At 39.2% G+C, this 26,938-nt stretch overlaps 1 protein-coding gene across 2 annotated transcripts in view; it reads right to left on the bottom strand.

Moving 5' to 3' along the window:
• The window catches only part of RANBP3L (RAN binding protein 3 like), a 68,842-nt gene extending 47,142 nt beyond the window's left edge, over positions 1 to 21,700 (bottom strand). For both annotated transcript variants that reach the window (XM_069096146.1, XM_069096145.1), the window contains exons 1-2: positions 21,567 to 21,700; positions 21,024 to 21,237 (exon numbers count right to left, since the gene is read on the bottom strand). In XM_069096146.1, coding sequence (XP_068952247.1) covers positions 21,024 to 21,156 — 133 coding nt within the window. In that variant the 5' untranslated portion in view covers positions 21,157 to 21,237; positions 21,567 to 21,700. The remainder of the gene's footprint in view (positions 1 to 21,023; positions 21,238 to 21,566) is intronic.
• Between the last annotated feature and the right edge of the window lie 5,238 nt (positions 21,701 to 26,938).

Consider the following 26,938-nt stretch of genomic DNA (forward strand, 5'->3'; position numbering starts at 1 on the left):
GAGAGTGCATGCCCAACCTGGAGCTAAAGCAAGAACCCATCAGGAGAGGTGGGGGCACAGAGGCTTCTATTTCCAGCCTGGAGGCACCGGTTTGGCATAACCCCAAGGGCCCTGGGCAAGGCAGCCCTGCCCACGCTGCCCAGTGAGGGGGAAAGACAGTCACCCTGTTCTCCTGGACTGGATGGAACCAGGCAGATCCAGCCTCACGCAGAGCTGCTCAAGATGAGGTGTTGGCTGAAGTGGAACTGAGTGGCTACTCCAGCAGAGATGCCCTTGTTGCCAAATGGGTCACCTCTAATTGCTGCCAGGACTGGAATAATCTGCCTTGGCTAAAGGCCTGGCAATTCTCCTCCCTCCATTTCCTCCCCATAATTTCTCCTTTCTCTGCCTTTGTTTCTCTTCTTTCCTCAATCTTCCTTTCCTTTTCCTTATGTCCCACCTTTTCTTTCAGCATAGATTTAGAGTTAATAATAATTTAAACTAATAAAGAGGTTATCCAGTTCACTCTCCTCATTTTACAGATTAGGAAACTAAGCCCAGAGAGGTTAAGTAATTTGCTCAAGATTGTACACATAGTAAGTGGCACAGCCTGAATTCAAATCTAGGTCCACTGATTCTAAGTATTCTATTGCTGTTCTTAAGCTGGGGGGGGTCCCCTAAATTTGTTTTTTTTTTTAACATTTTGATAACTTTCCACATAAGTGGTTTCCTTTGTAATCCTAGGTGTTTTATTTTATCCATTTACAAACATTATTCTGAAGAGTCCATAGGATTCACCAGACTACCAAAGGGTTCCATGAGAGAGAGAGAAAAAAGTTAAGAACCCCTGCTCCAGCATTTAACGCTCTATCCTCTCTTTTTTTCCCTGGGTGAATTTAACCAGTGGAAAACTAAAAACTGCGACTGAGAATGCTTGGAGGATAGGGAGGGATAATTTCATAGACCCTCAAGATTTTCTCCTCTTTCTTCTTCTTTGTCTTTCATTTCCTTGTAATCGGCTCCATTTTCCTTTCTTCTTTGTCTTACACTATTTCCATCTTTCTCACTTCTCGGTGTCTTTTTTCTTTGCAAATATTGGGAAGCTCTTAGGTCTGGTTATCACTGAGCTGTGTTCTGGTATTCCCAAAAGTTTTTTAAAGACCAGTGTACTCTAATGTTGAGTATCACTGGTTTTTTGGGAGGGATGAATTTTAGGGAGAGGATAGTGGAAATTACACTGGGTCCTACCGAGTGGTTTCTTAACTTAGATATCCTAGACTAGTTTGGAAACATAAAGGATATTCCAAAATGGTCAAAGAGCTGATGAGAAATCAATGAATGCTTCAAACAGATCAAATAGCATAGTTGGAATTAATACAGAGTGAAACAAGGACCACAATGAAAACTTTGGAAGAATGTCTAGTTCTAATACTGAAAATATTGATTTTTATAGCAAACATGAGAATTTTTGCCTAAGGCGGTTGATAATTTCCTCTCTCATATAATAAACCAATTTTATATTTCAGTGCCATATTTAAAATCTAATTTATAATTGTGGGTGGGGTTTTTTAAAGGTAGAAAGAAACTTATTGAAAATATAACAGCTTAGGGCCTTTAAATACTAGGAACAGAGCTCATCTTATATTTCTCTGAAGTAACTATGATATTTATTTCCAGAAAAAACCTAGTCTGAAAGGAGGATTATGTCAAGTGAATTTGCTATGGGTCCATGATCAGTTGATAGGGATTTAGAACATAAACCTTCTTATCTGTGTACATGAGTGTATGTAGATACACTGAGTGAAATTATTTTGAGTCAATAGATGACTGCCATACAGTCTCTGGCATTCCAATATCAGGCAACCCATTAAGGGAGTTCTAGTATCAGATATTCTTACTTGTTCAGTGAAATTATGGAAGAATCATTGTTTTAGAGAGGCAAAGGGATCTGCCACTTCTGGGGTCCTTCACAGTAAAAAGAAGGGAACACTTATGGCCGTTTGATGTTAAAGGCTGCCCATGGCACCATTGAAGTGCAACATTCTTAAATGGCAAAAGAGCAATGTACCCCAGACACTATGATTTTAATTTAGTCTGTATGTTGGATCCCAATTCTGATCACCACCAGACACTAGTGGTCTTTTAGAGTGATCAAAAGAAATCAATTCAGAAGTAAATATCTGAGCTAGTTTATTTCTCACATTTCTTCTCCCTCCTGTTTTCTTTATTAATATGTAACAGGTAGGGTGAGAAGGGGCTGATACAATTCCTTATGTGGAAGACACATGGGTTCTTGTAAGACATGATGACAGGTAATGGAATGTCTGGCTGCCCAATCTGGGGCATAGGCAGACATTCCATAACTGGCTCTGGCCTGTTATCCACTTGTTAAGGCAACAAACTATTGATTGGAGTACATGCAAAAGGCACTTGTTAACTAGGATCTTCCTCTCAGTTGGTCAGTTTGGTTGAGAGAGGCAATTATGTAAGGGGAGAGACTCTGGGCACTTCCCATCTGAGGCTTACACGTCCTTGGTCTCTGCTCTTCCCCTCTTTGCATTTGTTCAATCTTGTTTTAGATGAAGGAGACTGGAGGGGGCTATGACTTCATGAGCTCCCAGAAGTGTTGGAGACAAGCCCCATTATTTACTATCATGGGGAGAATGGGATGCTCCCCACCTTGCTCTGGTTGATCCCAGACCCTTTAGTGTCTGGCCAATGCCTGTAGAATGAGGAGCTCTTACTCCCCTGTTCTAAAGGGCCCAGAGTCAATCAATGAATAAGTCATTATTGAACATTTAGTCTAAGCTCACTACAATGCCTGGGCCTGTGAAGAGAGATAAAAGAGAATACTGACTTCAAGGAGTTTACATGAACATCTTCCTGATGTCATGGTCCTCTTTGAGCACAAGGACAAACAATAACAAACAACAGTGAAGACAGTAGATAAATGAAGATTCAATTTAGTGTTATCCGACCAAAATGGTCCTGGAAGGACTTCTAGAAAGAGGTGGGATTTGAGAAACCCCACAGGCAGATTTTTTTTTTTTACAAATCCAAACTTGGTTTGGTCCAACTCTGGCTCTTAGCCAATGGTTATTACCACACCCACTTTTACTTAGACCTATATATAGCAACCCTTTGCACCAAATAGAAACCTTCTGTTGGCATTCACAGCTCTTAGCAATCTGGTCCCTCCTACCTTTCAGTTTTCGTATACCTTCCTCCTCTATTTTCTCTGTCATGGTCTGGGACCCAAAGACCCTGACTTCCTTGCTACTCCTCACACAGTATATCTGCCCCCTCTTCATGTTCGATGACTATCCTCCATGCCTAGAACACTCTCCTCCCCTCTGCCTCTCTGTCTCCCGGCTTCCTTCGAGTGTCAGCTAAAATCCCACTTTCTACAAGAAGTCTTTACTGACCCCCTTCACACTAGTATCTTCCCTCTAAGGATTACCTCTTTATCCTTTCTATCTCTTTTCTGTTCATAGTTGTTTACCTGTTGTCTCTCCCATCAGACTCTGAGCTCCTTGAGAGCAGGGACTGTCTTTTGATTTTCTTTGTGATTCTAGTGCTTAGCATAGTGCCTGCCACATAGTAGGTGCTTAATAACTCTGAATTATCTTAATAAATAAAATATTTTAAATAATGCTATTAATTTAATCAATTCTATTAATTAATTAAAATTAAATTAATAAACTAAAATTTTAAAATAAATAAAAAGTAATCTTAATAAAGTTCGCTAACCACACCTTCCGTTCTTCAGCACCATTCCCCAACTGAGTTGCTTCTTTCAACATGCAAACTCCCAACTTTCTGAGCCAATCATCCAACCTTCAGGGTAGTTATAATCTAACCTGTACAGGGCCCATTAGCACAATCTGTACAAGTTTCATTGGGAAAAATCCTCCTATCACAGATCTCATTACATTATCTTTCTCTACTTTCCTTACCAAAAAAAAAATGTTTAACATAGCACCAGGCCCATAATGGGTGCTATATAATTGCTAGCAGCTGCTGCTGCTACTGTTACTATGGTTGAGGGCATCACCATTGTTCTAATCACCCAGGTTCACAATATCAATATTCTCAATTTTTTACTGTCTTTTATTCCACATATTCAATTGGTCACCAAAAGCTTGTCATCTCTAGCTCCATAATATCTCTAGTGTCTGTCCCCTTCTCTGTGTTCACACAGTCCCTACTCTAGTGTTCAAATCTCTGGCCTGGATTATATGTATAAAAAAAGCCTCCCTATTGGTTCTCCTGACTCAAGGGGCTTCTTTCTCCAATTTATACTTCATATAGCTGCCAAAACGATTTTCCTAAATTGCAAATCAGACCCACATCTCTCCCTCACACAAATAACTACAGTAACTCTCTTTTCCAGTTTTACCTTTCACCCATTTTGGTTGTATGAACCTGGGCAAGTCATTTAACCTTGTAGTCCTCTAGGCAGCTTTCTAAGACTATAAATTACAGAGAAGGTACCTATCTGCATTGAAAGAAGGAACTCTCTCACCTGGAATTTTCTTCTATGAATGAAATCACAGGATCAGGATTTATCTCCTTTATCTCTTCCTTTTTAGATTTCTATTTTTAAGTTTTTATATAATGTACAAAATCAGTGGAGCAGTAAATAATAATAAGAACCAGCATTCATATGTCACTTGAAGGTTTGCAAAATGCTTTACAAAAATTATCTTATAGGTTTGGGTAGGTGACACAGTGAATAGAGAACTGAAGTGAGGAGGACCTGAGTTCAAATCTGACCTCAGACACTTAACACAAAAAACTAGCCATGTGACCTTGGGCAAGTCACTTAACCCCAATTGCCCTGCCCTCCCCCCTCCAAAAAACAAAAAAAAATCTTATTTTATCCTTATCACCTGAGAGACATCTATTAGTATCATCCTCATTTTACTGATGAGGAAACTGAGGTAGACAGAAGTTAAGTGACTTGCCTAGGGTCACACAGCTTATAAGTGTCTGAGATCGTATTTTAACTCAGGTCTTCTGAACTCTACTTCCAGCACTCTGTTACTGTGCAATTTAATTGTTATTAAACCCTCTCTATACCTTTAAGGGAAATAAACTCTTTGAGATCAGGAAGCCCATAGCATAGTGCTTGCTGAATTGCTTACTGAATTGAACCTTTGATTTTTATTTCAACTCAATTATAATCCTCCATTCTTTTCTTAATTTCTTATATATATGTATATAGAAAAAGACATATCCATATGTGTGTATATATATGTAGAATACAAATATATACATATATATGAGAAGACTTTTGAGTGTCCTTTGGATAGCAAGGTAACCAAATAAGTCAATACTTACAAAAAAATCAATTCCACTTATTCATTGGAAAGTCAAATACTGAGGCTGAAGCTTAAATACTTTGGCCTCCTAATGAGAAGATGGGACTCATTGGAAAAGACCTTGATGTTGGGAAAGATTAAGGGCAAAAGGAAAAGAACAGCAGCTAATGAGATGGAGAGACAGAAGGAAAAAACAAACATAAACTTGGGCAGACTTTGAGAGATAGTGGTGGACAGATGGGCCTGGTGTGCTGTGGTCCAGGGGGTCACGCAGAGCTGGAAAGGACTGAACAACAGAACAAAAATATGTATGCGTGTGCATGTACAAATATGTATTTAATATATATTTTATATTCACATATTTAAAATATAGTATTATATTTATATGCATGTGATAATCATATATATGTAAAACATGTAAATACTATGCAGATATGTATATTTCCTTTCATTTGGTTTGAGGAAGAAAAAAAGGAGAGGGTACCAGGCACAATAATAGGGGATAATGAGACAACCCAGGTATTCTCAGGGTTTGTTTTAAAAGGCAGTACGTGAGATCTGCAAAAGCTAGGGAAATCTCAGAGGGAGGCACGAGGCATGATGAATCTTGTCTGATAAGAATCTACTTTAATCCACTTTGCTGTTCACCAGAATACAGGAGCTTTAACTAGAATGAACAGTGCCACAAGGAGTAAAGATTATATAGTCATCTGGGTATGGGTAAGAAAGGCCACTAAAGCAGGGGCCTCATATATGAAGGGATCAAAACTGAAGGAACAGAAGCATTGGGAAAAGTGTGTCTCCCATAATGCGGGGTGGGAAGACAGAGCCTGATGTTGGTCTATGAGGGAGCTAATGGCTTTGCTGTTCAAGAGTATTAGTCACATACACAGAGCAGGAAACCTGCTCTTTTCACTTAGTTTTGAAGTCAAGGAAACATAAGATATAAAGGGCAACACTGCAAGGATCAAGCATTCCCAAAGGATCTTGCTTTCTTGATTTCCTTTAATTTGATGATTTTAGCTTTGAAAAAATTGTGGGTCCATATAAATCTCATTGTACCTTTTTTTTTTTTTTTGGTAAGACAAATTCTTGCAACCTCTTCCAAAATGACCTATCCCTTGGAATCTGGAAAGTTGCCTCCTTGGGCAAACTAAAAGAAACATACTAGTTTATATAACAACCATTTCATGAGCTTGGAATATGAAGCTGGAAAATGTGAAGCTATAAACGTCTATTTTATTTGAAGAGTTTCTAAAGTAATAAAAAAAAAGTCCTGGTGCTCCCTGCTTGGGGATAAGGAATCATGGAACTGACACCATGGTTTTTTTCACTATGTTGTCAAACACATTAAAAAGCTGGACACAACTTTTTATATTTTTTTAAAAAATGAAGTGAAAATCTGCATGTCAAACTTTCAAACATATGTCCAGAAAGAACAAGTTGTGATACTTGGGGGTGGGAGGGTGGGGTGGAAGTAGGGGGTGGGGCAGGGAGGAGAGGGAGAAGGACTCTCTCTCTACCGAGTTCATGAAGTAACCACAAGCATGAGGTATTCTCCACCTCAACTTCTTAACCATATATGGAGGAGCTATGGAAATGTACAAATAGAGGGAATAAATTACAAATTAGCAACCAGCCTATAAAATATTTCCATATAGAAAAAGTTCACACTAAGTCCCAAGAGGTAACATTCTTTAAGGTAACATGACACTCTTGGTTTATGCTTTTATGCAAGCCTGTATACTAGCTTAAAGACATCATTCCTAAAAGCCCCCACAGAACCAGGAACCCAGTAGGAAAGAGGCCATTTATTGAGGGCAGTAATGGGGGTAGTTTCCAGGACAACTCAGTTAAGGGAATATAATGCAACTTCAGACCCAGGAGGTAGGGGATCTCAGGGAACTATTCCAATGACCTGGAAGGTATGTGCTATGCTTATTTTCCTGACTCAGATGTACTATTGGATGTACTATTCAATTAAACAAGCATCTAATACGTGCAACATGATTAGCTGCATAGCTGACTATCCTTGGAATGGAGACCAAAGCGTTCCTCTGACATCTACTGCCAGTAGCCCTGTGCAAGTCACAACCTCTCAGCACTGCCAGGCAAATTTCTCAGACTATACATTGAAGAAAAGTAGCCCATTTGGATGGGTTGTCCTCACCAGAGCTCCCTAAAGCAGTCACAGGTCTGGACCAAAAAAACCAACAACCATCCCCCAAAACCCTGTGTCAGGTACTGTGTTAGGCACAGAGGACACAAAATGCAAAATGTCAAAGCCTTTCCCTTTAAGAGACTTAGAATTTAATAGGACAATATAATAATGCATTAAAAAAATGAAAGGTTGGGGCGGCTAGGTGGTGTAGTGAATAGGCCCTGGAGTCAGGAGGACCTGAGTTCAAATTCGGCCTCAGACACTTGATACACTTACTAGCCATGTGACCTTGGGCAAGTCACTTAACCCCAACTGCCCTTCCCCTCCAAAAAGCAAAAAAAAAAAGTGAAAGGTAAAATGGGTTAAGACAAAAGAGAAATCCCCCAAAAGTTCAATAAGAAAATTTAGGGAATAGAACCTTTAAGGGGAATATAGGAAGAACTTTGTGAAGGCAGCATCTAAATTGAACCTTAAAAGAAGAGAAGAATTTCAGTTGGCAGAGATGAAGAAGGAGGGCATACCAGTCATGAGAGATAGCCTGGATGATGGTGAGAGAATTTAGGATGAGATCTGGAACAGCTAGGAAGTTCTGTCTCAACTGGAATGTAGAGTATTGAAAGGGAGAATTATGTGATAAGACTGGAAAGGAAGGTGGTTGTGAGAATGTAAGAGCCTTCCTTCTCACCTCCTTTTGGAACCCCTAGATGCCCTCTAAGCATAGCTCATTTGCCTTCTCCTGCCGGGGGTCTTTCCTGATTCTCCCAGTTGTTAGTGCCCTCACCCTAATCCATCCCCTATAACTATCCCACATCCCTCCTCCCTCTCATGACTAAACTCTTCGAGAAAATTGTCTACAATCGGTGACATCTTCCTTTCTTCTGATCTTGTTCTAGGTCTGTAGTTTAGTTTCTGACCTCATGATTCAAAAGAAACTGCTCTGAGGTTACTTATGATCTCTTAACTGCCAAATCTAATGACCTTCTTCTCAATCATCATACTCTTTGACCTCTCTGCAGCCTTTGACAGAGTTGATCTTTCTCCTTGATTTTCTCTTCTCTCTAGATTTTTGTGATACTGTCGTCTGCTGATTCCCTTATTATCTGTATGGTCACTTCTTTTCAATCTCCTTCATTGGTTCTCCAACCAAATTATCTCTGTTTGGGCATCTCTCAAGACTTTGTCGTTGGCAGTCTTCTTTCATTGCTCTACAGTATTTCATTTGGTGGGCTCATCAGATCCCATGAATTTAATCATCATGTTTATGCTGATGATTTTTCAGATCTGCTTGTTCAGTCCTAACTCTTTCTTAAACTCCAGTCTCCCATCTCCAATCGTTGCCTGGTCATCTCAAACTGGATGTCCCATAGACATCTTAAATTAACTATGTCTAAAACTGACCTCATAATCTTTCCTCGTGCCCCCCTCTTAATTTCCTTGTTACTGTCAAGGGTACTGCCAACCTACTAGTCACCTAGGCTTACAACCTAGGTGTCATCCTCAATTCCTCACTCTTTCTTACACACCACATTCAATCAATTGTTAAATTCTATTGTTTCTACCTTAATAGCTTCTCTGGTATATGTCATTTTTCTTTCTTATGACACTTCATGGAAGTCCTTATCACCCTTAGCCTGAACAACCTGCTGATGGGTCTCAATTCTCTTCCCACTCCAATCCATCATCCAAACAGCTATCAAAATGATCTTTCTAATGCACATTTATGACCATGTTACACCTTGCCTTCCCCCTATCCCCCTCTGCCCCCATCCAGTAAAATTCCTATTACTACCAGGATCAAAAATGAAGTCCTGTTTGACTTTTAAAACCTTTATTAACCTTTCCAGTTTTCTTATACTCTCCTCTCCTCTAAGTACTCTACTGTTCTATGACATTGTTCTCCTTGCTGTTCCTCACAGAAGATGCTCCATTTTCCAACTCTGTGCTTTTTTTTACTGCCTCTTCCTCATGCCTGGAATGTTGTCCTTCCTTACCTCTGCGCCTCCTGCCTTCCTTCCAATCTCAGCTAAAATTCAATTGTGCAAGTCAAGACATCACCCTCCTGATATCATTGGTCCTCTCTGAGAATGATGAACAAACAATAACAAAATCTCAGGAAGTTTTTATTCCTTCTGAGATTATCTCCAATTTATCCTGTAACTATTTTGCTTGTACACGGTTGTTTGCATCACATTACACTGTGACTCCCTGAGAGCAGGCACTGTTTATGTCTTTCTTTGTATTCCCAATACTCAGCACAGTGCATGGCACATAGTGGACTCTTAAATGCTTGTTAACTTGACTAACCACCTTCTTGTAGTAATATATGGATATTTATAGATGCTTATAGCTCATGATCAAATGAAATGATGTATATAATTTGCTTTTCAAACCTTAAATCAATATGCAAATGTGGCCTATCATTTGTTATGCTGGCTTCATATTACTTATACTATCAGTCAGAGCAAATTTTTTTTTCTATGTAGGTCTTCTCTAGGACTTTATATCATTTACAATTGATAGGTACTGAAATATGTGCATTTTCTTCTGTTTCAGAGCTTCTGGGAAAAAGCTGATTGAGCTAATATCATAAAATCTAACTTCTTTTCCCTTTGCACATGTCTACCTGTCTGCAAATACTGCATGGCCTATTCTTTTTGCAGATTCAATTACACTTTCTTATTCTGACCTCGCAGAAGTCTCACCCAAAGTGTGTCCACTGGACAAACCAAGAGGAGTCTCAGTGATTTAACATCCTGATACTTTAACTTTTGAGTTTAAGAATGTAAATATACATCTCAGCATTTCAGAAGAATATATTGCTCTCCCAAGAGCTTAGTCATCATTTTTCCTGATGTCCAAATGTCATTTTGTCTATAAACAAGAAATTGAAAGTCTTTTGTATACAGTTACTTGAAATATTTGGCTCTCTGAGGATGTTGACTGAGCAATCCTTCAAGATGCTACTGATGTGGAAGAAACCCAGCAGGTGGATGACTTCTGGATCAAGAATGCTCAAAAGAAAGCCTTCAGCTTTCTTTATCAGAGCCCTCATTTAAAATGTCTGCTACTCTCCAATTCAGTCTACTACATGCCAGGCACTGTTCCAAACACTAGGGATACACATGAACATGGACATGGACATGGACACACACACACACACACACACACACTTAGCTTAAACGTTTTATTCATCATCCTAAAAATATCAAAATCCAAATTCTGTTCCAATTTTCCAAGGATCTTTTTATTCTTTGGGAAGGGAGCAGAACTCCTGGAAAAACTTTAAGTATTTCTTTCCTCCTCCCCCCGCCCCAAATCTTTTCTTCCCTCTACTTGTCTACTTCGCTTTTTATTATCTTATAAAGTAAAATGGCAACCCCTCCCAATAACTGGCGGTTCAGTAATCGTAGGAGATCAACTTCTGTAGTTGATCTTTTTCTATTTTCTCTTTCGATCTGTTTCCTCTCTCTCTTCTACTCTGTATTTGTTCCTTCCACTATATCCCCAAGCTTGCCTCTACTCTACTTGCATACAGCAGTTCTTCTTCCCTTTTTTCAAAAAAATCTTGGTGTGTTTCTTACTTATGTGTCTATTATGTCTGTGTTTAAGCTCAAACAGTGCTCTTCCTTACTAACTACGTAATTAGGAGAGAAATACAAAATTATACTTTTTTATCCTGTTTTGTGAGTTCTATTTGTTATGACAAATGCTATTCCACATAATTCTTAACACAAAGTTTATCCTCCTAAGCACTGCATTGAGGAAGTTCAGTTTCCTCATTTGTAAAATCAGGGGTAGATTAAGTCAGTAGTATCAAACTCAAATAGAAAAAAGGGCCAGTAACTCCTCAATAAGGATTGGTGCTACCACTTATTGATTTAGAGAACCACATATTAATTAACACTTTCTATGTTCTGTTTTTATATTATTATTTATTTTGCTAAATATTTTCCAACTACATTTTAATCTGGCTGGGTACACTTGGCAATGTTCCAGACAACCATTTGAGCTGCATGTTTGACACTTCTGGACTCAATGTTCTCAAAATATCCTCATATTCATAGATTAATAGAGCTGAGAGGAACCTTAGAAATCATCTACCACCAGCCCCTAATTTTACAGATGAAGAAACTGAGGCACAGAAATGTTTTAAGTGAGTTGCCCAAGCTCACACAGGTGTTAAATAACAGAACTAAGATATAGACTCAAGGCCCCCACCTCCAAATCTTGACCTGCTTCAAGAAACTATGGTCCTAATAATTCAAGGATCTGAGATTTCATCAGTACAAGTGTTCCTTATACAGGCACAGACTACAAACCCTTCATGGCTTATTACACAGTCTTTAGTAAAGCATTCACCTCTCTCTGACCATCCTGAAGATGACCCTATCTAAACTTAGGCTGGCCCTGGGAAAACAGACATAGAGTCGATGTTACTGGGAATGCCTTTCCATCCTAGTAAGGGACTTCACAGAGCATATGTACCACTGGCTTCATCTAAGTCATCCCAGGATCACTGCCATATCCCCATGAGACATCTGTTTGGGACTGAGGTGGAGTTCATGATATGATTGAAGAAAGTTTTATATCATGACTGAACTGAAATTTATGAATCTAAGACTTCAGGACATCTGGAAAGTGATCAAGAGGCTGTTTGGTATAGTACATAGACAGCTGACTCCAGAGTCAGGCAGAGCTGGATGCTAAGCCTGCTACTGACATACAGTAGCTGTATCTGGGCAAATCACAACTTTTCTGTAACCCAGGCAACTCTCTAAGGCTATAAATTGCAAAGGAGGCATCAATCTCATTAGAGGTTCCCTATACCAATGAAAATACCACATCCAGAAAAAAAAATAGCTGGGGATGAGGTCAGGGTGGAGTTTGGTTTAGGTTCTGTAACCTAACAGACTGCCTTTTTATTTGTATGTTTCCAGATTTGTAGACTGGGGCTTCCTTTCTCTACAAAATCTCTTAGACCAGGGATTCTTTACCTTTTTGCTTGTCATGGACTCCTTTGGCAGTCAGGTGAAACCTATAGATTATCTCAGAATCATGTTTTTAAATGCACAAAATAAAAATCATAGAAATAATAAAGGAAACCAATCACATTGAAATACAATTGTTTATCTATTGATCCATCTATATCTATCTATCCATCATCCAACCAGGAACATCACAGACTCCACTTTAAGAACTCCTCTATATAAACATTGCTTTGTTTCATTTCCCCATCAAAATTCTTACTCTCATGATCTATATTCAGGCAAATGGGAACTTTATTTCAAGAGCAACTTTGTTTTCAGCTCATTCATTTTCCTTTAATAGCAAAAATACAAGGGTATTTCAACTAACAAATTCCTTGGCAATAAAAGCTCCTTTATGACAAAATTGGCTGTGTTATTAAACAAAGTTTTCATCAATCATATGAAGATGCATTGGCAACCATTGTCTGGCTCAACTGCAACTATTCCCATTGAGATGCAGCAAAAATATCTCCCTATGATATCTATTTGTAAACTGTTGGTGGTTAACAAGGCCACATTTAGGTAAAATAGTGGAATAAGTGAAGATTAGCCCTTTGAGGTTCTCAGATTCCCATTTCTGTGATCTTCTAAATCATAAAACCCCTGTTTCCCTCTCCTCCCAAATCATAATCTCTTCCCAACTGCATTTCATGGGCTCAGTGCCCTGTTGCTTTTTTTTTTTTTTTGGCCTTTTGAAGGGCAATTGGGGTTAAGTAACTTGCCCAAGGTTACATGGCTAGTTTGTGTGTGTGTGTGTGTGTGTGTGTGTGTGTGTGTGTGTGTGTGTGTGTGTTTTAAGTGTCTGAGGCTGGAACCGAACTCAGGTCCTCCCGACTCCGGGGCCAAGCTTTACTCACTGCCCACCTAGCCGCCCCTAACACGCCCTGTTGCTTTCTAACAAAATTGTCCCTACCATCAAAACAGGAAAGGTTCTGACTTCAGTCACTGAGACTGTCATACAGGAGGGTCAGAAGTCTTTCCCTGCTAGGTGGCCCTCTGTTCCTTTGGTGAAGTAGGGGGAGGGCAGACCCGGACACAATCCCTGCTTGGGGTTGAGTGACAAGCCTAGGTTCTACCAGAATTGCCTGCTTCTTCCAGGATCTAGAGCTCTCCCTGTTCTCACCATAGCAATCTCTCCTGACTCTCTACTCTTGGTTTCTATTAAGTAGTAAAGACTCTTCCTTCCTAAGTCAACAAGCATTTATCAGGCACCTTCTATATGCCAGGTATTGCACCAAGCTCTCTCATACACGGCAAAACAACAAATCACCTCTCACCCCCAAATAACAACAATATAGTTCTTGCTCTCAAGGAACTCAGTCTAATAAGAGAGACAACATGCAAACAACTACATTCAAGATATATACAGGATAAATTGAGGATAATCTCAGAGGAAAAACATTGATTGAAGACTAAGAAAGGTTTTGCAGAAGAAAGGACTTTAGCTGACCTTGAAGGAAGTCAAGAAGCAGAAAATAAGAAGAAAGTGTAACAGGCAAGGGAGGCAGTCAGTGAAAATGTCCAGAAAATCCCAACTCGAATCTTACTCTTCCCTTAATTTTTTTTCATGTCATAGACCACTCTGCAAGTCAGGGAAAGCCTTGTGATCCCCTTCTTGGAATAATGTTATTAAATACAAAAAATACATATCGTTACAATGGAAATAGATTATATTCAAATACAGTTACCAAATGTAAAAATTAAATCCATAGACCTCTGGTTAAGAATCACTGATCTTGCTCAAGATGCCCAGATGTATATTTTGTATTTTTCGGCACACCATTTTAGTTAGTATTTAATGAGATTTTCATAGTCTTCGTTGATTCCTCCTCCTTCTGATGGCCTGAAAGGGCTCTAAAATTATTTCAGTCCCAATAGGGAAGTTTCTAACCAAGAAATATTTTATTGAAACATATCCATTTTGTTAATAGGGATACCATTGTGCTGCATTTTTGGCTTTGTTTGGATATGATGTTAGATTTAATGATGGCTTCATGAAGTAACAACTGAGGTGTGAAACTTTACTTGTTGAAATGTTGATTAAAATTGCACACTATAATTATTAATGATTTACAGTAATAGCTAACACATAAACTTGAACCCCCCAGTGCAACTAACCCAAAGTGAATCATAATTAAAAAAAAAAAACTCTTTCCATTCATGGTTTTGGATGCTCCTCTATCCTTTGTCACAAAAACTGAACTTCCATAGATCATTCTCCCTTCTGAGGCCAGCTCCATGGTCATGAATAATTCCAATGAGCTGCTATTTTTTTTTTTTTGCATTTCACTTCTACTTACCTTTAAATGGAACAGCCTTCTTCAATTAACATAGTACTGCTGACTCAGAATCAGGACATGAGCTCTGAGTTATCTTCCAGGGGTGATAATAGAAGTGTGAAGGGTCTGTTCATGGATATTCCCTTGCCCAATTCCTCTAGGGATGAAGGGTATGCATTTGGCAGGTAGCTGGCTTGTAGTCTGTAGCTATGAGGCATATCAAAACTAACTATCCCACGTGGGTGGCAAATGCATGACTTTTACCTTACAACATGAGTGAGGACCAGCTGAGCCACATACACACAAAAGTGCTGTATGCTATCATGTCAATAGATTTATCATTCCATTAAAAGATATTTATTGGGCATCTATTATGTGCTCAGTGTTTTATTATAGCTAATACAACATATGACAGTATCCTTGCCCTTAAGGAGTTAACAGTCAGATTGAGAGATGGAAGGATGCTTAGATTAATGATGGAACTAGATTAGAAGAGCCAGTTTGTATCTATTTGGGTTTTTGTGGTGGGAAAGACTCGTGTGTGTGTGTGTGTGTGTGTGTGTGTGTGTATGTGTGTGTGTGTGTGTGTGTGTGACAGACAGAGAGACAGACAGACAGACAGAGACAGAGACATGTGATCATTTATATAAAACTTCAGAGGATCTCTGAGGTCATCTAGCTCAATTCCCTCATTTTACACATGAGGAATTTGAGAAGTGGGAGGTTTTATAACTTGCCCACAATGTCACGCAAGTCATGAGTATGCAACAAATGAAATTCAGATGGTCATTAACTTTATTTCTACTACAATATTTTACTTCATAATTCTCAACCCTTCACCCTCATCCCCAAAATGTAAAAAAAAAATACTGATCCTGTTTTCAGGGTGGTTATTCTGGTATATCCAACCTTGTCAGAGGTTAGATGAAATAGAACTCCAGTGCTGTTTTCAGTTCTTGAATTCTGCAAGAACTGATCTCCCAAAGTCTCTGTCTTCACTAAAACTGTCTTCTTTAAAGATGTTCTATGTATCTGTCGACTCATACTTGGAAAAACTACCTCACTATTTGCGTTAGGTGATTTTGCAGACACCATGACATTCAAGTATAGCCTATTTTTGGACTTATTGTCCAAAGGGTTGTTAATAAGGATCAAATAAGATGCTTTTTTTAAAGAACTCAATAAAATACCTGGCATATAGTAGGTATTATATGAATGCTGCTTATTGCCTTCCCTCTCTATTTTTCTGAGTAAAAACCAGATAGCTGAAAAATCATACTCATCCTATTTTCATTAGAAGACAATTCATTATTTTAAAAATATCACAGTCAACAAACATTTATTAGAGGCTTCTTATGTGCTAGGCCCCCTGTTACACCCTAGGTAGGAGTTTACATTCTACAGGGGAAGACAAATAGAACAGACATAATGTAACTCTGTGGGAGAAGCACTAACAAGTAGCGGTGGTGGTGGGAACAGGAAAGCGCCTATGTAGAAGGGTCAGTCATCCAAATGTTATGTTGCATATACTATTATCTCAATTTTAGAATCCATACCAAGGCATAAGAATACTACAATGTCCTGTGAAAGTGGTAGGCTATTAGAATCTGCTCTGAGTATCACAAACCATGTAAAATTATGCGTAAGTTCCATATAGAAATATGTATTATTTACTTGTCCAAAGCTTCTTGGATTCAAATGCTGCTCTTGGATTGCTATTTCTGCATTCCCTTGTACTTAAGTTCTTTAGCTGTTTGAAATAAATTTCACTCATGTGGCCAGCAACATTACTGCCCCAAATCACTAAAACCTTGTGGAAAAATATAAGAGAAATAGCAGTCTCTGCTCTTGAGACAGTAAAAATATAATTTGTGTTCTATCACTTAAATTCTAAATGAATTTAACAGCAGAATGGGCATGCACTAAGGTTTCAGCTCCCTAATCTATTTATATTTAGAATGTAAGAGTCTAGCTTAGAACCTGCCAAAGTCTGAATGTGACCGAAACCACAGCCTAGATGAGGAATGCAAGGAAAGCCAGAGACAATAACATTGATCAGGGAATAGAATGGTCTTTCTTTGTTCCACATTTGTCTTAGTACTCAATGTCAAATTTCTCAAGAAGCATCACTATATAATGGAAAAGTGAGCTGGATTTGGAGTCAGAGGAACAGAGTTCAGATTCAGTTCTGCTACTTGTTATGTATGCCACCTTAACCTCTCTGGGGCGAAGTTTCCTCAAATATAAAATGAGGAGGTTGCATTAGACAGCCTCTGAGATCTCAAGCTATGATCCAACAGTCAGCAATTAGGGTGGGAAAGCTCTTTGGAGCAGGAGTATGAATTTGGCTTTGCTGCCTTGTGGGCAAGCACCTGGACAAAAAGAGCAAAGCTAGACCTGGAACTGGACCACCAAAGACAATTAGGTGGGAATACACAAACTGCTGTGAGTTTGGTTTCTGAGTCTGTTTAAAGCATCAGTTATCATGGCACAGATGAGCAGAGCCAAGTGCTCAGCACATGGGGAAGAGGGGGTAGGAGGTTGCCTTTATTTTTAGAAAGGTCCACAGTTATAGTCATGGGATCTATGCAAGAGCAACCAGAGACTATTTTAATATCTGCAGAGAAGTACTTACAAGAAGCTAAAAGTCAGCAACAGGGAGCTGAATGGTTATCTTATATGGTTTCTGTCTCTATGACACATTTTCTTCCCAATCCAAAACACTTTTTAAGCATCTACTGTATTAAGTGTAAGGCACTGTTCTATGACCTCAAAGACAAAACAGTCTCTTCTCAAGGAGCTTACATTTTGGGGGTAGAGGTGTGAACCACAACCATATAAGTAAATATTAGTTAGTTTGAGGAGGGAGACAGACTTAACTTGGGCATAGGGGTACCTTCTCAAAGGAAACGAAATCTGAGCCAAACCTGAAGAAGAAAAAAAAAGATTGGGAGAGGTGGAAATGAGTAGTGAATTCATTTCAATCATGAGGGATGGTTTATATGGCCTCTGTTACTAAAAATGTGGTATGGTAGAAAATGCTGCATTTGCTGTCAAGAGATCTGGGTTTGAATCCCAACACTGTTATTTGTCCCTGTGAGAATTTCAGTTTCCTCAGTAAAATGGAGGCATTGAATTAAATGATCTTTAAAAACAATCTCATCTAACTCTAAATCTATGATCTATGTTACACAGCCAAACAGTCTAAAAATATGTGTGATGGAACAGAGAAGTATATCCATGCCATTTATCTAAAACAAATTACCATGTTATATGCAATGGCAAGGAAAATATACATATATCTGGTTGTTCCAGACATGTTCTCTGAGAAGTGGTCAATGTAATTATAGCCTTTATGCTAGCTAAAGGAGAGAAATTTAGGGCAGGCCAGACACCATTTTCCCCAAAATACATGGGCCCTGATGGCTGGACATTCCATGAGGTCCTGCTGAACTTTGTAGATTAGCAAACTAAAAGTCCAATATTAAGGAAAAACCAGAGCTATGGTGAAAAATGATCCCCTGTGAACCTTAGGTCAGGGACTGGAATGTAACTTATCATTATAACGAATGGTTTACTCAATGTCACTGGTCATTCCAGACTCCCAAGTAATACTCCTGCCCCTTATGGTTGGTCTGCAATACACTCTGGAATTCTGGGTGTGGTTTTGTTTTTCTTTCTGTTTATTTTGGTGTACCTGGGGATTTGAGGGATTATAGCTGAAAAGGACAGGTATTCTGAGGCTCAGTTGCAGAAGGCCTTGGTTAGTGGTGGTTGTCGCAAAGCTCTAGTAAAGACCACAGAAAAGAGAACATATTTCTTCCAAATGGCTGAATCTTGTGGATATTTTGAGAAATGGGTCATCATAACTTTGGCTCCAGGCTATAATGGTCATGGCCAGCATTGGGTTTAGGAGTGGCCATTAGGTCACTCTAAAACTACCAACTTATTCTACAGGAGGATGCTTTTACAATGATGGGTTTTTCTTGCTGAAATTATGGTAAATGTCAGGACATACTCTGGTGTAGTCTGTTTAATTCCCTCAAACAGTCTGGTGCTGCTGACACCGTAAAATGTCAAGTTTTTACTCTAATTTAATATATATTAGTTTAGCATTTACAGTGAGAGTTGTTAATACAAAAATAAGGATAACAGCTATCATTTTTATGGCACTTGAAGGTTTCCAAAGCACCTTTACATATCTCACTTGATCCTTACAACAATCTTGTGAGATGAATGCTATTATTAATCCCATTATACAGACAAGGAAACCTGGGCTGAGAGAGGCAAAGTGACCTGCCCAGGGTCACACAGCTATTAAGTGTCCAAGGCAGGATTTGAACTCATGTCATCCTGACTTCAAATCCTGCATGCCATGTCACTGCACATCATGGTACTGACCCTCTAGACACCTATGCCTGTGGATCAGGCAAAGGGACCTGATATACATAACATATAAATAGCATAGATATCAACATGCAGGTACCCTTCTGGTAATTGAAACAATTCACCTCTCAAGCCTGACCTACTCTGTGTTTGCCAAAAACTAAGGATGTGCCTATATGATCCCCCCACCCCCTGCAAAGTGCAAAATGATGCAATTCAGGAAGACAAGGAAGTAAATTTTAAAAAGAGAAAGGAAGAAAGAGAAAAACAAAAGGTAGCCTGTAACAGTTAATCTACACTTCCTATATCCATTTTCAGATAATACAAAATAATTAAGGGGAATTTAGGAATATTTGGGGCCCAACCTGAACTTTTAGGAGATGATTTCATCCTCTTAAAGTGTTCTTTGGTACCTAATTTGAAGCCCCTCTAATCTAATCTGGCTTTCATATAGCTACTAGATTAGTCATTCTCATGCACAGATCTAGATATACCTTTCAAAAAACTTCAGTATTTCCCTATTGCTCACCCAGTCAAGTTCAGACTTCTTTGCCTGACAGCCAAGTTCTTCTGCCATTTGGAAACATCCTTTCCATTCTGATATCATTCTATCCCTGCCAAGCATCTTATGCTTCAGTTAAATCATTCATCCCCAGAACACACCCTACTCTCTCACCTGTATGTCTTTTCTCACCTTATTCTCTATGCCTGTGAAATGTCCTCTTTTCCCCAACTCTTAACCTGTTTTAATCTTACCCACCCATTACCACCCAAACCAAATGTTACCTCCTTCAGAAAGCCTTCTGCCTTTGTATTACATTTTACATTGTGATACAAATACATCACAATAATATTATTCTGTATCACATACATATGTGGCACATCTTTCTACTGCATGATGAGCTCTGTGATGGCAGGGATATTGGATTATAGAATTTTTATATGTCATCTAGGACCTAGCACAGTACTCTGCACACAGTGATTGCTTGACAAATACTTTTTGAGTTGAATCCATTCATTTTGGTCACTTTGCAGTGCAGTGGATAAAGTGTTTGAGTCAGAAGACCTATGCTTTAGGACTCAGGCTATGACAACTGTAACTCAGGCTATGACCACTGTATGTCACTCAGACAAATTATGAAGTTTCCTGGGGATCCGTTTCCTCTTTTGTAAAATGAGGGATTAGGACATTATGACCTCTGAGGTCTCTTCTAGAGGTAAACCTATAATCCGATCTATGATCTTTCATGACTGAGGCAGCTATCAGCTACACTGTTGTCTGGTGGACCTACAACATAGACCATCTTGTACTTTCCTGTTTCCACCTGCTCTTGGACCAGTTTAAAAAAAAAAACCAATAAAAATTGTTTTTGTTTCCCCAAGTAATGAATAAACCAGGCAGCAAGCCTAAAACTCAGATTATGCCCTAAGTAGTAGGATATGGCTGCCAGTCACCAACTGGCATGACATGCTGATGTGGAGCTAATCTGACCCATATTGATCCCAATAGTCAAACTTGATCCCATGAAATTTTTAGAATCACACAAACTGTTATTTCCCTGCCTCTCATCCTTCCAAGCCAGATACTGACATAAGTTGTCATTTCAAGTACAGAAATTTCAATTTGTTGAGGGATTTAAGGACAAAAACTGTAACAACAAGGAGTTTGAGTTCTTAATGATCTTTCAGTTGGCTTCTTAAAAAGAGAGCATTAGTTCTCACATTTTCATAGTTAGGCATATTTAAACGACAAGAGCTTCCCTTCCCCTTCCCCCTCCCCCCCCCCCATTCACCTTCTGCTGCCCTGGGATTGCCAGAGGCTGGGAGATCACCATAAAACCAATATTGTTATTACTCCAAAACTTACCTTGATAGTGGCCTGACTTCCTTTTCAAGTCACACTCACAGGAACTGCCCCAATGGGCACTGTTGCTTTTTCCATGCAAAGCACAAGTGGTATTGACCATTTGGCTCATGGTCTGAGGCATTTCCTGGGACATCTTTCTTAGGACAGTCACCAATAAATATTCTGTTCTTCACCAGATGCACAGAGGCAAGAATGATATTAACACATGGCGAACCTGCATATGCAGAAAATATTTACTCCCTCAGCAGAAAGTTTCCAGTTTTCCTAGTTTTTTTTTTTTTAAATTAACCTCTATACACATATATTCCACCTAACTATGGGGGGGGGGGGGGAGAAACACTTCACTTTAGCTGTCTGGAGCACAGAGACTCATTCTCTCAATCTAAAACAAATCGAAGTTTCATTTCTGTAGTCTGAAATCTCCCAGAGAACCTATTTCCACCTGTGCACGAAATCTGCCCTTTTTCTCTGGCTTTCTCCTGCTCCAGTGGGCATATACCTGAGAAAACCAAAGCAAATCGCTGTGAAAAATATAGCACTAACTTAAGCAAACAGCACCAAGCAGCTAGTTTCACAGAACGCGGAGACAGCCCCTCTGTTAAGCGATTTCTAAGCAGACTCTGGAGTTGCCGGCCGTGACAGCTGAAAAAGATCCAGTTTAACAGAGGCTAGAGGTAGGCGGGGCTCAAGTAAGCTGCGGGTGATTAACACCGAGGGGCGGCCAATAAATGACGGAGTCATTCGGTAAAGCCGGGACCAAGACAGGCATCAGAGAAACTGCGTAGTCCTTTAATTGTAGAATCTGCAGACTTTTTGGGGGCCCCTTCGTTCTGGGCAAGATCGTATGGCAAGAGATCAAATCAGTGATATGCATCAGGGGTGCGAGTGTGTGGTTTGGGGGTACTTTGAATAAAGACCATCTTTGGTGGCTATGGTTTCTCCTCTTCCCCACCCCCCACCCCCGAGATAGTTGTGCTCCTGAAACTTTCGACTTCTGAAAACACTGTGGGGAGACCGGCCAGGCTTCAGGGAAGGGGAAGCCTGGTCTCGTTCACTGTGGTTTGTTTTTCAAGGTTTCTAGTTCTATCGTTAGAAAAGTAAATTCCGCTGCTTTTAACCTGTCCCCCCAATTACATTCACAAAGAAAAGTATCCCCCCATCTTGCAATGCTTAGATCTTGGCTCCCTAAATACTTCTACCCTAAGTTTCTCTTGGCCCTTTGAGTACTTTTACCTCTGAAATCTATCTCCTAGAACTTTCCCTGCTAGGGGGGACAACTTCTGTTGCGTTTTGAAAACACAATCCTACTCACACAAGACGTTTTAAACTCCTTGGGCTTCACTTTCTTCATCTGTCAAATGAGGCAGTTGAATTGTGTGGCCTCGGGGGTCCTTCGAATTCTCGATCTGTGGTCTCTTAGTATCCTTGGACCATAAGATAGAGAAGCTGCCTTTAAGGGGTACACACCACTGCTGGGAATAAATAAAGGTTGGGACTCTGTGCCAATTGTTAAAAGCAAAAGGACCCTTTTACTGGGGTCGGGGAGGAGCGTTTAAAAAATAGAGAAGCGTTTAAAAGCGCTTACTGTGTGCCAGGCACCGTGCAAAGTTCAGGGGCAGCGGGATGCTAAAGAAGGGGTTACGGAGAGAGGATTGTTCAGCCACAGCTTTTAGGGGAACTGTATTTCTATGCACAGGTGGAAATTCTACGTTACTTCCTTTTATTTTTTTTCAGGTAAGTGCTCATGCTTCCCAGACATTGTACAGGTTGAGTCTGGAAAGTTGTCCCTCTTCGTTTTTTGTTTTGTTGTTGTTGTTTGTTTTTTGCCAGACGAAATTTTACCTATCCTTTAAAACCCAATTCAAACTCCAGGAAGCCTTTTTTGACCTCTTCATCTCCCCAGACTTAGTATTGGATTTTGTTCTCACATAGTACTTTATTATTATTTTTTAACTCTCTCATGCACATCTTTTATTTAAATTTTTATGCCACCCTGTCACTTTCCAATCAACACTACTGCCCTCTCTAAACCCCTTCGTCATTTTTTTCCTTGGGGTGGGTAGGGGAGGGAAAGAGAGAAGTTCAGACCCCTGATTTTATCAGTGTTGAAGATCTCTAGTGTGGACACTTCTTCCAGCAAGGCAGACTAGCAAAGCCTCCATAACTTCTCGTCTTCCAGAGTTGCATTGGGGGTACTTGCTCATGGTCACACAGCTAATATGTGTAAGGACTGGAATTGACATCTAAATCTTCTATTCCTTATGTATACTGCCTCTCAGAACTCTCTATTATAGCTAAGAAAAACAGCAAATCAAAACCAGCTGACCTAGAGATACCATCTAATGGTGCATTTAACATTTTGTCTATCATCTCTCTGCTGAGAGGGGAGAAATGTGTTTCAAGGGAAACACAAATTTAGAGCTGGAAGGGATCTTTGTCATCTAATTCAATCATTTCATTTCACAGATGAGGAAACTGAGACTCAGAGAGGTTACATGAATTGCCCAAAGTCATATAGGTAGTATAAATGACAGAATCAAGATTCTAATCAAAGTCTTTTGATTCCAAACATAGAAGTCTTTACACTATACTATACTTACATCATCTGTTTTCTCAAATCAGGATTCCTCATTGTAGTTAATCTTTTTCTGATTTATGTATTTATTTTTGCTTTTTTTATTTTTTTTTTGGAAGGGGGAAGGCAGGGCAATTGGGGTTAAATGCCTTGCCCAAGGTCACACGGCTAGTAAATGTTAAATGTCTGAGGCCAGATTTGAACTCAGGTCCTCCTGACTCCAGGGCCCGTGCTCTATTCACTGCACCACCCAGCCACCCCCTGATTTCTTTTAATGTTGTCTTATCTATATTATTATAGACATTGTGTATATTGGTCTGTTTTCTTCCTCCTGCATTAGTTCATACATGTTTTCTCACGTTTCTCTGAGTTCCTAATTTTTGTGACTTTTTTTTTATAACTGAATTCTATTCTAAATACATATACACACACACACACACACACACACAATTTCAGCCTTACTCCAATTGATAGCCATTCTGTTCCCAGTTTTGTGCCGTGTGAATGCATTTGTGTAATATTGAATAATCTACTGTAGTTATGCTTAATACCTATGCCAATACTAGAGTATTAGCTCCTTCAGGATAGGGAAAATCTTATGTAAACTTTGTTTCTCCTTCAGTGCAAGGTAAAAGGCTTTATACACAGAGACACATTTGTTGTTTACAAAAGGGTTGCTTTAGCATAGGACATTCCATTACTTGTCCTCTTTGTGGGACCAAGATTAGCTCACTTGCCTTAAGGTAAAAATTCTTCATGGAGTGGAATCCTGAAAAAGGGGAGGGGGTGGAGAACTTTAAGACTGATCCAGGAAATAGATTAATGAAAATTCTCATTATGTTTTTTTTTTTCACTTGAGATGTTTTTGTCAGATTAGATAATTTCTGTGGTGGAAATATACTCTAGCATACAAAGATGGATCAATAACTGTCTGTAACTTACAGTATTAGAGAATTATCTGGGGGCATGGAGAGGTTAAGTGACTTAACTATGGCCACACAAATAGTATATCAGTAAATGTTTTCTATTTTATTTAATATTTCTGTACTTTGACTCAGTGGGGCCCCTTAATGTCCAAAGATAGATGATTATAGCATGAAAAACAACTTAATTGATAAAAGGGAGGCAGTTAGTCACAGTATTTTGTTTTCATGATGAATCTTGTAATGAAGATATTAACTAGAGTTATATTTCAAGTCAATCAGTGTCATCTGTCCTCTTGTAAGCCATGAATAATACACATTTTTCTTCTTATTGACACCTGTAAACATATCAAGATGCTTTGAAGGTATTAGCTTATTGTAAAGCCAAGCACGAGCAGCTTTGCAGAGTACTGCTGCTGTGAACAGCTTCAAGGTTCTGATTATATAGGATAGTGAACTCTCTATTCAGTAACAAACTAAGACAAAACATTGACAGAAACCAAAGTACAGCATTTACAATGTTATAGCATAACAAGTTATCATTAAAGTGGCCACATAGTTTTAAACAAAGTACAATCATTTAGTAAGTCCTTAACTCAATCATCCTTAAGAAGGAAGCCTCCTCAAAGTACAAAGGTCAGAGTTCTCCACCCCTAGGTCACATTGTCTTAATCTCTCAGTCAAAAAGTCTTCTTTCTTCTTAATTGGAGATTAGTTTCCAATCATCCTTAATTCAATCATCCTGAAGAGGTATGGGATACATAGTACAAAGTCCTCCCACCCCTAGGCTACTGATCTTCTCAGTTTACATTAAATACCCAAGGAGAGGCCTTTTTATCTTGACTGGAATGGAAGCTGGCTCTCAGATTCCACGGTTCCTTTTCTATGGGTCCACCTCCTATGTGAGTCCACCCAACTGTCACCTGGGTTCAAAGTCAGGCAGCTCCCAACTCTTTATCCAGCTTTGTCCAATTCATGTTCCATAGTGAAGCTCACAGTGTCCAGTCCACCTCAAGTCCTACACAGTTTCTGTTCCTGGGAAGACAAAGCTTAACAAAGCCATAATAACATTCATTCACGTTGCTGGAGACATCATCAATTCATTTTCTTCCTGTGAAATCAACACAGACCCACCAACAAGGTCTGAGAACTTAACAGTATGATCATCAGTATGGTCCCAGGATCTCTGAAACCCTCCTCCAGGACTTCTGTAAACAGACTAGAAAATCTTCTTTCAGGGCTTCCAGTAAGGTCCCAAAGTATCACAAACAAAAATAAACACAGACAGAACAGATAGAGTACCATCACCACAAAGTTCCCCTTCTCAATTCTGCTCTCTCCCAGCTTCTCCTTATATATGGTCATTAAGTTCCTTCCTGTTCCACTCCTTCCTGTTGCATCAGCAACAGGGGGTTCACAAGTTCAAAGACGATATAATCATGGGCAAGAAACTTGAATTGAAACAAGGTGCTAAATAATCAAATAGCTGAAACAAGGTGTTAACTACTTCTTTGCTTGCCCTTATCCCTATCTAGGAAGCATATTGATACATCAAGAAGTCCAGCCATTCCATGAGACTACAAGATAAGTCTTGATAAAAAAAAAAGTTTTAGAATGTGGATTCTGTGAGGTCATATGGGCCTTTGAAATTTTTGAAGTTGCAAAGGTCTGCTCCAGATCCTTCAGTGTTGTCAGCCCTCAAAATCAGCACTTTTTTTCTTGTGATTATTATATCCTGTGACTTTCCTCCAGGACTTTGCTCTCATCACCCTGGTGCAGCTGGGAGGGTGATGTATACCCTGTCCTTTTCTCTGTTTTCTATATAATACAGCACCAGATCTGGCCTGATTCTCCAAGGAGATTGTCACATAGCTGAGCATCATTTCATTTTATATGATTCCATTTTTCTTGCAGATAATGCACAAATGTGAAACCAGGTAAAGAGGAAGAACATGTATGACCTAGTACCATAGAAAGGAAACTGGATTAGGAGGCTTAACTCTAGTCACAACTCTGTTGGTTGCTGAATGACTTTGAGCAAGTTATTTAACTATCTAGGCTTTGGGTTTTCTCATTTGTTAAATGGAGGTGCTAATACCTGTCCCACTTCAAAAGGATTCTTGAGATCAAAATTGAATTGTGAAGGTGGAAGTGCTTCGAAAAGCACTCTTACCAACTACTAATAATCCAAGGTCAAGATATACAAAGGTAGAAAGAAGTAGAAGACCATTTTGTTCTTTTTAAAAAAATCACTGATTTCTTTTGTTATTATCCTACTGTCACTTCATTCCCAAATATATTCTTTCTTCCTTTCCTACCCAGAGAGTCATTTCTTATAACAAAGAAAAGAGAGGCACAGAGAAAAGTTAATTTAGTAAAACTAACCAACACTTTAATACTCAGTCTGACAGTATATT

Source organism: Petaurus breviceps, unplaced genomic scaffold (assembly GCF_028583685.1).
Source record: "Petaurus breviceps papuanus isolate PSGF00001 unplaced genomic scaffold, PetGlider_PUasm1.0 229, whole genome shotgun sequence".
NCBI classification, from domain to species: Eukaryota; Metazoa; Chordata; class Mammalia; order Diprotodontia; family Petauridae; genus Petaurus; species Petaurus breviceps.